Here is a 12,630-nt window from a genome sequence, read left to right as displayed (position 1 = left end):
GTGCACAGTGGAGTTTCCATCTTGTCTTTGGTGCCCTAGCAGCTGCTCTTGTCATGTATTGCTGGCAGGGAGACTGTCCAACTGTCCAGCGACTGTGTTAATGAGTTACTCCGGGGGGTGGACACTGCATGGTTGAGCTGAAATAGCTCCAGACTAGGGGTCAGGGGCTCTGACTTCCTGGCTCTGGGGGGCCACTAAACAGCTGTGTGACATCACCTATTCTGGGCTCTCCTTTGAAAAACGAGGGGCTTGAACTGGGAGGTCTATAAACTTCCTCCTGTCTTGGACCTTTGTTGTAGCCAATGCGAATGTGCAGATGCTCTTGTTCCTCCCTGAGAGCCATTGTGGGCAACAGTGGAAGTTGAGTCAGAGGGGCGTGACCGCAGCCTCTCTCCCTTCTCAACAATGCCAGGCTTCTCCACCCGCCACCTCCTTTGCTGATGACCCTTTGTGGAATGCTTAATACATTTCCACATTTCCAAGTGCTTCACAGTCACAGTTGGCCTGGGCCAGTGTCTACATTCATTCATAGCAGCCTTTTTTTTTTTTTTTTTTTTTTTTGAGACAGAGTCTCACTCTGTCACCCAGGCTGCAGTGCAGTGGCACGATCTCGGCTCACTGCAACCTCCACCTCCTGGGTTCAAGGGATTCCCTTGCATCAGTCTCCCAAGTCACTGGGAGTACAGGCGCCCACCACCATGCCCAGCTAATTTTTGTATTTAGGTAGAGATGGGGTTTCACCATGTTGGCTGGGCTGGTCTTGAGCTCCTGGCCTCAAGTAATCCACCCACCTTGGCCTTCCAAAGTGGTGGGATTACAGGTGTGAGTCACTGCGCCCAGTCCATAAGCTGCCTTTTAAAATTCTCTCCATGGAGCTTTTCCCATGAAAGCTGTTAGTGTCTGTAAGTCATGAAGGTATTTAACATTTTTTTCTGTGTTGCATCTTATACCTCAAACCAAGCTCTGCTAACATTTTCCTCTTTAGTACTATTATAAGCAGGGCCTCACCTCTTCTGCTGGCTCATTGGGTTTCTCTGTGAGCTGTGAGTGAATCACTGCATGACTTGTGCACATCACAGGACCTGGGAGCATAGAGCCCTATTCAAACAGTGTACTAAATACCAGGGCCTGGGGCCTTTGTTACTATTTGAAGGTAAACCGTTATCGGTTGCACCAAAGATTTCTAGGTGTCATCTTTTGTATGATGGTGAGAACCAGATAGCCAGAGAGAGCCAGCTAAATTTACAAAATTTAGTAAATTTTGTAAATACAGTTGGTTTCTGACTTTGGAAGTCCTGTGTTTTGTGATGACACCGAGAAGCAATGTCACAGTTAAACTTTCCTCAGTTAGATAAGTGTGTAAACTCTTTGGTGCTTCCTGTCTTGGCCTGGCCTGCTGCCTGATACCCTCCTCCTTTGTGGAATCTCCCCTAGGAGATCTTTGACAGTATGGTGCTTCCTCAGTGAACCAGAGCGAGAGATCTCTCTCTCTTCCCCTTCTTACAAGGTCACTGATCCCCTCATGAGGGTCCCACCCTCAGGACCTCATCTAACCCTAATTACCTCCTGATATGGTTTGGGTCTGCGGCCCCTCCCAAATCTCATGTCGAATTGTAATCACTGATGTTGGAGGTGGGGCTTGGTGGGAGGTGATTTAATCATGGAGGCTGTTTCTCATGAATCGTTTAGCACCACCCCCTTGGTACTGTTGTTTCGACAGTGAGTTCTCATGAGATCGGGTTTAAAAGTGTGTAGCGACTGGGTGCGGTGGCTCACACCTGTAATCCTGTAATCCCAGCACTTTGGGAGGCCGAGGCAGGTAGATCATCTGAGGTCAGGAGTTTGAGACCAGCTTGGCCAACATGGCAAAACCCTGTCTCTACCAAAAATACAAAAAATATTATTGGTGTCTTAGCTGCTCTTGCCATGTATTCCTGGCAGGGTGACTGTCCAATGGTGGTGGCGTGGACCTGTAGTCCCAGCTATTCAGGAGGCTGAGGCAGGAGAATTACCTGAACCCAGGAGGCAGAGGTTGCATTGAGCCAAGATCGCACCACTACACTCCAGCCTGGGCGATAGAGTGAGATTCAGTCTCAAAAAAAATAAAAATAAAAAAGCGTGTAGCACTTTCCCCGACCCTGGACCCAAGTCCAGGCACTGTGTGAGATGCCTTGCTCCCACTTTGCCTTCTGCCATGATTGTAAGTATGCTGAGGCCTCCCCAGAAACCGAGCAGATACCAGCATCACGCTTCCTGTACAGCCTGCTGAACCGTGAGCCAATTAAACCTCTTTTCTTTATAAATTACCCAGTCCCAGGTCTGTCTTTCTCCCTTCCCTTCCCTTCCCACTTCCCTTTTTCCTTCCCTTCCCTTTCCTTCCTTCCCTTCCCTTTCCTTCCTTCCCTTTCCTTTTTCCTTTCCTTTCCTTTTTCCTTTTTCATTTCCTTTTTCCTTTCCTTTCTTTCCTTCCTTTCCTCTTTCCTTTCTTTTTTCTTTCTTTCCTTCCTTCCTTCCTTTTCTCTTTCCTTTCTTTCTCTTTTCCTTTTCTTTCTTTTCTTTCTTTCTCTTTTCTTTTCTTTTCCTTTTCTTTCTTTCTTTCTTTTCCCCCTCCCCTCCCCCCCCCCCCCCCCCGCCTGGCATTCATTCAAGGTCTTCACTCGAGTCCTTTTAAAAAATTTGATCTGAGGTATCATCAAATCTCCTACAGGCACTCTGTTTTGTAATATGTCTTTAGAGTCCCAAATCCTTCCCTCTGCCTCCCACCCCATCAGCCCGTGTTTTCAAATCATCTTTGTCCTTCAGTCCTCAGTTCAGGATCATCTTCCTTTAAGAGGCCTTCCTCGGTTCTCTGTACTGGAAATAATTTCTCCTTCACATTCCCTTACCATACTTCCCCCGCTGCTGTGGCACTCTCACATATAGTGTGGTATTACGGACTTCTGAGCGTCCACTCCATGCTTGGTTCAGCTCCCCATCTGATTGTCATCGCCTGGAGGGCTGGGGCTGGGTCTGGGTCTGGTATGTGGTACACAATCATGGAGTGCTCCGGAAAGCGGTACTTTTCCTGGCGTTCTCTGAGTCTATGATTTTTTTGTTCCCCCTCCTTTAACCTTCTTCACAAAGTGTCCTGAGCCTGTGGTTTCTGAAGACTTCCTCAAAGTCATGTGAGAATTGCTTGGGGAAGGGTGGGGTCCCTGTAGTTCCCCTCTTCCAGAGTCCCAGGGGCTGCCTTAGGGACATCCCACCAGGGCTTATGTAACTGACTTCAGGTCGTGGTTAACCAAGGGAGGGTGGTGGGACGCTGCAGAGGCCAGCTTTTGGCAAAAGTGGGCTTGTGGCTTGTGCTCTGCTGGGGAATTCAAGGGGAACCTGTAGAGTGGTGACTGTGATGTTTCAGTGCTGATTTCTCATGCAGTCACACAATTGCCATCACCTGGCCCATCTTGGGGTAAAGGTGTCCACGGTCCACAAGAAATAGAATTGGAATCACCTATATAATTGTAAGTTTCCCAGTGGTCACAGTGAAAAAGGAAAGATGAGGAAAGATGAAATGGTGAAGTTAAATTTGTGTTTTTTTTTTTTTTGAGTCAGAGTTTCACTCTTGTCACCCAGGCTGGAGTGCAGCAGCGTGATCTCAGCTCACTGCAACCTCCACCTCTCAGGTTCAAATGATTCTTCTGCCTCAACCTTCCGAGTAGCTGGGACTACAGGCATGTGCCACCACACCCGGCTAAGTTTTGTATTTTTAGTAGAGATAGGGTTTTGCCATGTTGGCCAGGCTGGTTTCAAACTGCTGACCTCGTGATCCTCCTGCCTTGGCCTCCCAAAGTGCTGGGGTTACAGGTTTGAGCCAGCGTGCCCAGCCTGTGAATTTAATTTTTAAATTTTATTTATTTAAGAAGCAGGGTCTCATTGTGTTACCTGGGCTGGAGTGCAGCAGCATAATCATAGTTCACTGTAACCTCAAGTGATCCTCCTGCCTCAGCCTCCCAAGGAGCAGGGAATGCAGTCATGTGCCACCATGCTCGGATAAGTTTTTAATTTTTTCCAGAAGTGGGGTCTTGCTGTGTTTCCCAGGCTGGTCTTAAATACCTGGCCTCAAGTGATCCTCCTGCCTTGGCCCCTCAAAGTGCTGGGATATAAGTGGGATCCACTGCACCCAACTGAAATTAATTTTAATAATATATTTTATTTAATTTAGTATATCCAAAATATTTCATCATATAATAAAAATTATTGAGATATTTAACATTCTTTTTTTTGTTTAGGGATGTCTTACATTCAATTGGGATTAATCACTTTTTTGTTTTGAGATGGAGTCTCACTCTTGTCACCCAGGCTGGAGTGCAGTGGTGCAATCTCGGCTCACTGCAGCTTCTGCCTCCTAAGTTCAAGTGATTCTTCTGCCTCAGCCTCCCAAGTAGCTGGGATTAAAGGCACCTGCCACCATGCCTGGCTAATTTTTGTATTTTTAGTAGAGACAGGGTTTCACCATGTTGGCCAGGTTGGTCTTTAATTCCTGACCTCAAGTGATCCGCCCGCCTCCCACAGTGCTGGGGATTACAGGTGTGAGCCACTGCAACCAGCCGGGATTAATCACATTTTGAACAATCAGTAGACGCATGTCGTGGTGGCAGCTCTAGACATGGGGTCAGCGACAGGTGGTATTGCTTCTCCCACCGGATGCTCCTTGAAAGCAGGGACCGTGTTGTTTTAATTAACGAGGTCCTTCTCTTTGCCTGCCTGGTGCCATACTTGGCCTGTCGCTGGAGTCAGTGGGTGCGAATTGAGTGGGGGCCTCTCTGGCAGAGGGGCAGTGCTGGGCTGGAACTCCTACTGCCTGGAGTCTGGCGCAGCTCTGCTTCTAGTCAGCTGTGTGATCTTAGGAAAGGCTGTGTCCTCTCAGCTACAGAGTGAAGTCTTTGGACCATGATCTCCGGGGTTCTGGTTCTGACTTGCCACAAATTGAGCCACAGATCTGGGCAGGGATGGTGACAGGACTACTGTATCCACCTTGACCTCATTAGTGAGGCAGAGCTTCTGAGAAGGGCCGTGGGGTTGGCTGTACCTGTCCCACCATGGGCTGGTTTGCCATGTCCGATTCTGGCCAAGGGCTGACGTGTGTATCTCATCCATTGGGCCCAGAACTGTGGAAACTGTCCGCTCACTGATTTGGCGCCCACTCCCCCATCAGGGGTCCACTGCCCTGTCTGGCATCTCTGAGGACCTGTGGGTACTGGGAGTGAAGAGGCAGAGATGAGCTTGTCCTGGTCCTTGGGATGCTTATTTTTTGAAAGGTAAAATGGACCGTGGGGAGTCCCCGCCATTTCCTGAGGCCTCATGAGGATTCTTTCTCACACAGGCTCAGCTGGAAGCTCAGAAAGCCACTCAGGACTTCCAGAGGGCCACCGAGGTGCTCCGTGCCGCCAAGGAGACCATCTCCCTGGCCGAGCAGCGGCTGCTGGAGGATGACAAGCGGCAGTTCGACTCCGCCTGGCAGGAGATGCTGAATCACGCCACTCAGAGGGTATGAGTCATGGCCGGGTGTGCTGTGGGGGTGTGCACGTGCATGCGCGCTGGCTTCCCCCGAACGGAGGTAACAGACTCGACTCCCAGGCGTGCTGCCTGAAAACACTCTGAACATCACAGGTTGTCATCTTCGTGTGGTCTCTTGGCTGCACTTGGTACGAAGCCAGTGCTCCAGAATGAGTCACAGTGTCTCTCCGTGACAGCAAGAGCTGTTCTTTCCCTTATGTTGCCTGAGGTTTGTCTGGTTTGGGTCATCCCCAAAGGGTGTTGACTGTAGACTCGGGCTTCCATAGGGACCTGGTTGTTTTCCGGGGTCTCCTCCCACGGAACCCCAGCATACTGGCGGGGTTTAGAATCTGTGATGGGGAGACCTTGATGAACAGCCCTACACGGGGGCTGCACTTTGGGTATGTGCTGTCGGAGGAAGGCAGGGGTCGTGGCAGATTAGACCAGAATCAGGTGTGTACTCAGGACAGGCCTTCTGGGCTGGGATTCAGGGAGTTGACAGGCACAAAGGAAGCGGACTGCGTGAGATCCTTACCCGCGGCTTGGCTGGCTGGGTTTTATGCCATTATATTGGGTTCTTTACCGGCTCCCATGACCACCTCTCTGGCTGCATTACTCAGAGCCAAAAATGGCAGTGCCTTAGTCTGCTCAGGCCAAGACAAAATACTAAACAAAATACCATAAGCAGGGTGGTTTGTAAACAATAGAAATTTATTTTTCACAGTTCTGGAGGATGAGAAGTGCAAGAGCAGGACATTGGTAGATTCAGTGTCTCATGAGGGCCTGTTTCTTGGTTCACAGATGACCGTCTTTTCCATGTCCTAACATGGTGGAAGGGGTACATGAGCTTATAAGGTCACTCATCTCATTCATGAGGGTTCCACCCTCATTACTTCATCACTTCCCAAAGGCCCTACCTCCAAATACCCTCACACTGGGGTTCAGTTTCAACGTCAGAATTTTGAGAGGACACAGATGTTCAGACTATAGCAGCTAGGGACAGTTCTTGGCTCAGCAGTACTTGCTTACCCCTGCCTAACTCTATCGGGTTTCTTAGAAGTCATGCAGCATGTTCCTGGATACCTCTTTGCCCTTCCAGGCTTGGCTCCTGGGCTGCCCAGGCTCATGTTCCTGGTGTCCCCCCACACCAGCCTGGGTCCGTTGTGCCCCTCCGCATTCTCTGTCTAGATCCCAAGTGCCTGGAAAACCAATGTAGGACTGGTTTGCTGCAGGGTGGGTGAGTGAGCTGACCTGTGGCTTCAGCAGCTCCAATAAGACCCTGTACAGAGCAGACAGGGGGTTGCAAGAGGTCTTGGTGACTCCTTAAGAAAGCCGTCTAGGGGGCTGGAATAGAAAAGTCAGCAGGTTAATGCCAACAGGATTTCCCTTTTAAATGTCACCTGTCGCAGTGGCTCAAGTCCTGGGGGATCTGATAATTAAAGGTGGCCTTGTGCTTCCTTAAATAGAAAGCTTGACACACAAATGACTTCAAGAGTCAAATCCACGTTGACTTTATGCACCTCTGTCTGCAGCCTGAGACTCTTGGCTGTGCTTTGCTTTGCGTGCCTCCTGCCCCCTAGTGGGTGTAATGCTCACGGAGCTGGACATGGGCTGGAAACAGCTTTTTTGGGTCATCTTGAGAAAAATGGAAGGGGTGGCTGGAAATATTGGAAGTTCACAAGCCAAAGTCCAATAGATATGAAAAGGACAAAATGTAAGGTAGTGTCTTCCAAGAAATTAGCTGAAGGGCCACTTTTCCTTTTCGCCCTTTGTCCACCCCAGCTGGAGACCCATGTCAGCCTATAAGCAAGCATTTCAGAAGTCATTTAATCTGTTCTTTGAAGATAAACCATGCTTCTGCTTTGTGTATCTCTCACTTTTAAGTGCTAAGGCCCCAATGGATGGTGGGTGGCCTCCCAAGGAGTGGTGTCCCCAAGGCCTCCACAGTGGGTAACTCAGGGCATCCGTTCACACCGCAGACTTTGGGAATAGCGCTTTTTGGAGTTGTGCAGTGCAAGACCTGTGGGACTGTACAAGATGGCCCTGTACTCCTGAGGTCATGAGGTCATAGGGTCCCGGGAGGGTCAGGGAGGGTCAGCTGATATGTGCCTTCTCTGTGGCCACTGAAGGGAAGGGCCCTTTTGGTTTTCTTGGGCTTGGGGGCAACCTCTGCAGATTGGCAGGTGTTTCGGGTCACATGCCAGGATTTCCACCTTGGAGCTGATGTTCCTTTTCCCAGATCCCTTCACAGTTGCATAGGCTGGAAATGTCCCTCATTGAACAGTTAAAAACAGACACCAGCAAGAGACAAAGCCTGTGGCGAAGCTTCCCGCCATCACGTCCCTGTGCCACTCAGAAGTTCAGAATACAGAGCAGGCTTTCCGACTGTGATGGATGATGCAGAACATCATTCTTTCTCCAGGACACACACTTGCATGGTTGGCTTTGAAACAGTGTCGAGTAACTGGGAACTCTCTGGACTTAGCATTTCCCCCAGTGGTGCTCGTGTTGACCCCTCCTAGAGCCTCACAGGCCTGGCATGCTCAGCCAGCTGAAAGCTGCATGATGAAAGGGCTAGAGAATGTCTCCTCCCTTGTCTGCCTTCTGGGTACTCTAGGATGCTTGTTTCTTTAGAGCAAGGGAGCTTCATCTCACCCTCTTCTTCCAAAGTATTACTTCAGGGTCTACTAAAGGAAAATTCTGTGCTCAGAAAGGCCCAGGGCTGTCTTTGAAGAAATGGCAGTGGCTTGGACTACACGATCCCTCCAGGCGCAGTGGGACACTGGGGTTCCCACGTAACGTGCCCAAGACTATCTGTGCGGCCTCTCACATTTCCTGGGGAGACATCAGGCAGCCACACTTGGAGCTGTGGCTGAAGCTGATGTACTAGGAGGTGGCAGGAGCCCTGGTGTGCTCTGTTAGGCCACATGCAGTGCCACAGAGAGAGACAAAGGATCAGTTTTCTGCTCTGTGCTGGGGTTGATGAGGACTCTGGAAAGTACAAGTAGCCTGTCGCAGAGCTGCCAAGCCTGCAGTTGAGCAGCCTTCCTTGGGGCACAGGGCCCGGGGTCCCTGCTGCTCCCCAGCTAGGGAGCTTGGGCCGCATAGGCCCCTTTAGCCGTGGCTGTTTTGGCCTTGAAGTAGCCTTTATGGGAAGGTGATAGCTTTTCATCCTCTGAGAGAGGAGGGCTGGCATTCTGGGAGGGAGAAGCTGGCTTTTCTGATGTCTGCTGAAAGAGCTCAGACAGCGGAAGTGGGAAATGTGACTTGGAAATGAGAGGTACGAACTGTTTCTGAACTAGCGGCAGGCAGTTGCTGGAGAGGACAGCCCTTCTCCTGGTCCACAGTGGATATGAACCTGGGATGGCAGGTGAGGAGCTGCTCAGAACAGCCTCCCTGATGGTGGTGGGTATGAACCGCCTCCCTTCCACACAGTGGGAAGCAGCGCCTTCTTAGGTCTCATTGCCCAAGGACGCAGTAAGAATCAGAAAACAGTCTGAAACAGTCAGAATGGAGGTTCTGAGCAGACAGTGAGATTGCCTCCCTGGGCAAGGAGACCCCTGACTGCAGCTCTGTGATGTTGGAAGAGATGTTGGGAGTGTAACTGAGGGTACAAAGGTCTTGGAGATTGGAGAGTCGAGAAAGCCATAACGGGAGGCTGAGGAGCTGTGCCTGGTGAATGTCTACTAAGCAGGTTGGGCCGTTCTGCTGGTGTGGGACCCCACAGAGGCTGTGCTAAGCCAGACTGAAACACCCATTCAGTGCCCAGTGGTGCCCATGCAGGAAAGTGCTGGCTCTTTGCTATCTTCTGTGAACTGACATGAGCAGGGTCTGGGGCTGAGCAGTATCTCTGTGGTCCGTCGATCTTCAGCATCTGACTGCTCCAGAGTGCGGGGTGCAGTTTGCCACTCCTACCCCTCAGCCGCCCTCCTCCTTCCTTATCCCACCACACCCGACCCACATCACTGCACACAGCTTATGCCTGATGCTAGGCTGCAGATGGAGAAACTCCTTGATTACCTAGGAGAGGTAACCAAGGCGACATGCTCAGTGACCTTCTTCCTCAAGGCGGGAAGCTCAGTTGTGTGGGGGTCTCTTCCAAGAGCTAGAGGGTGTGTGTGAGAGAGAGAGATGGAGTCTCGCCCTATTGCTCAGGCTGGAGTGCAGCGGCACCATCTTGGCTGATTGCATCCTCCGCCTCCCAGGTTCAAGCTTTTCTCCTGCCTCAGCCTCCTGAGGAGCTGGGACTACAGGCACCCACCACCACACCCAGCTAATTTTTGTATTTTTAGTAGAGACGGGGTTTCACCACGTTGGCCAGGCTGGTCTCGAACTCCTGACGTCAAGTGATCTGCCCACCCTGGCCTCCCAAAGTGCTGGGATTCCAGGCATGAGCCCCATCACACCTGGCTTCACTGGAGGTTTTGTATATACATGAGAAGTGGGGAGATAGGGGCAGGATGTGGTAGTGGGGTGAAGCGGGGGAGAGTGACGTGCTGGCCACTTCTTCAGTTTTCAGTGCCAATATTGCCATGTGCTCGGAGCTTTCCAAGTGTTTTATTGTAGAAAGCCTGTGCTGCTGCTTGCAGCCTAGAGGCCAAGATAGAATGAGGGCCTGTGTGCAGATGGCGAGAACCTTGCTTCTTACAGGGGACTCTTTCTGTACAGGAGCCTCAAATTACAGCTTCTACAAGTCTATTGAAAATGCATTCTGACAGCTCCTTAAAGGTAAACCTTTCATTGGATCCTTTTGTAATAAAACAGTCACCCCCAACATGTTGTCTTTGATGAACCTGAAGGTTTGAGTTTTCATAAAGGTTATACCAGTAAATCCTTAAGTTTACCTCTGTTTCCCCAAGTATCAAGCATGAGATATTTTTAGTGCATTTTGTTTCCTTGTGAAATATCTAGTTTTGGAAGCAAAGGGAAAGGATTCTCTTAGCCCTTTGGTCTTGGTTTAGAAGTCATGTAAGCAAGCATGTCAACTCATGCCAGTTTAGCTCAGTTCCCTCCTATTTTTCTTCTCCGACTTTTATTCTGTGGTTTTTAAAAATTATCTGAAGCACTGAAGCCTTTGTTAAAAGATATTTTTAAGAAGGTAAAAGCATAATGGGGATACAAATATAAAATGTTCTCGTGTCAAATATTTTCTATTAAATAAGGAGGGATCTAATGAGATGTTACAATTCTTGAATTAAAAAAAATACAAACTCATAGAAAACCAAGAATGCTGAAATGAATTACCAACAGATACAAAATGGACTATTACAGGGCAGTCAGTAATCCATTGCACCTGGGACACAGTTCATCTTCATTTCTCTGGAAAAAAAACCCATTTGTATTACTGTCAGTTTTCTACAACTTACAGGGTTGTAAAAATAGCTTCAAGACAAAGTCAGAGATAGCCTGGAAGGGTGCCCTAGACAGGACACCCTGTAATTTTTAACGCCCATATAAAAGTCTTTCATAATTTTTCATGGTACCTTTAAAAATCCTTATTATAAGTTATAAGTAAACTATCCTAGGGCTGATTGTGGCTGTTGACTGGAGGAGATGGTAGAACACTGGCAGCTTTCTTCTGTGGCCTTCTAACTGAACTAAAGACGTGTGGTACCTCCCTAAAATTGTTCTACGGGGTCTGAGCTGACTAGTGACCATGAGCCCTCTGGGCTCCTCTCAGACACTCACCAGAGAATAGAGAAGAATCCTTTAGCCTAACCTCTACTGTCTCTCTGGTTTATTTTATAACACTGTGAGTGGTAGGAAGAAGACCCGGAAAGAAATCGCAAGCTGCTTATGTGGCCTGAACTGGTTTGTTTCCCTCCTTTCTTCAAGGCAGGCCTTGTTCTGAGGTTTTTCTTTAGGTAAGCAAGGAGAGAACTAACATTGCCCATGTCTGTGGGACTGGGCCTGTGAGCTGCTTTTTTTTTTTTTTTTTTTTTGACCATTGAGGGCCCTTGAGTATTGGTTTTGTAACTCATTTTTTTCAACAGACTTAACAAAGTGTTCCCACCAGAATTTCCCACCAGAACTCTGACTTGTCTTCTGCTCACAAATGTTTGTGTACCTCAAAATCTGATGTGAATGACTGGGTTTTAATTTAATTGCTTAAATGTAAAGTTTGCCCCTTCTGGATCCTGAGTTCTTCTGTGCACAGCCAACTAATTCAGAATATTTGGGAAAGGACCGAACAATGGAAGTCATGGCTGCTTTGCTGGCTTGATTGCCGTCGTGCCTGGTTTGCTAGTTATTGGTTTTGGTGGTCTCCTCATTAGGTTCCCCATCTCAGGTTCCCACTGCTGCTGTCTGGCCATTTGCCTGCCCATCAGGCCCCTGCCCCAAGGTGTGAACGGGAGGAGCTCTAGGTGGCTACTTAGATCCAGGAACCTGAGAAGAAAGTGGACATCTGTTGAATCAGAAAATAGTTCAAAATTTTCTTTTTATTTTTCCATTTTCTCAGTCATTGCCACAGCCAATTTAGCTATTTAATCTTGCCTTACAAGACCTTTTCAAAATAGATCAATAGGAAAAGAAAACCACTATTGGGAAGTTGGTTTATTCTTAGTCTGACCACTGATTTGCTCAAATATGTATCTAGATATAGATATCGATATCTATATGTGTATATATATATTTTGAGATAAAGTCTTGCTCTGTCGCCCAGGATGGAGTGCAGTGGCGCGATCTCGGCTCACTGCAACCTTCATCTCCTGGGTTCAAGTGATTCTCCTGCCTCAGCCTTTCAAGTAGCTGGGACTACAGGCACACGCCACCATGCCCAGCTAATTTTTGTATTTTTAGTAGAGACAGGGTTTCACTATGTTGGCCAGACTGGTCTCAAACTCCTGACCTCAGGTGATCCACCCGCCTCAGCCTGCCAAAGGGCTATGATTACAGGCGTGAGCCACCGCGCACTGCCCAGAGTATTTTTATTTTTGAGACAGTCTCTGTCGCCCAGGTGCAGTGGCATGATAGCTCACTGCACCCTCTGCCTCCGGGTTCAAGTGATTCTTCTGCCTTAGCCTCCTGAGTAGCAGGGACTATGGGACCACACCACCAGGCCTAGCTGATTTTTGTATTTTTAGTAGTGATGGG

At 48.9% G+C, this 12,630-nt stretch overlaps 1 protein-coding gene across 1 annotated transcript in view; it reads left to right on the top strand.

The window, feature by feature from the left end:
* The window catches only part of SH3BP5 (SH3 domain binding protein 5), a 76,443-nt gene that overhangs the window by 56,275 nt on the left and 7,538 nt on the right, over window positions 1–12,630 (top strand). The window contains exon 4 of the mRNA XM_008009177.3: window positions 5,363–5,527. Coding sequence (XP_008007368.2) covers window positions 5,363–5,527 — 165 coding nt within the window. The remainder of the gene's footprint in view (window positions 1–5,362; window positions 5,528–12,630) is intronic.

This window comes from Chlorocebus sabaeus, chromosome 15, assembly GCF_047675955.1.
Source record: "Chlorocebus sabaeus isolate Y175 chromosome 15, mChlSab1.0.hap1, whole genome shotgun sequence".
Taxonomy (NCBI): Eukaryota; Metazoa; Chordata; class Mammalia; order Primates; family Cercopithecidae; genus Chlorocebus; species Chlorocebus sabaeus.
Note: the sequence above shows the minus strand (reverse complement) of the source record. Positions and strands in the feature narration are given on the sequence as shown.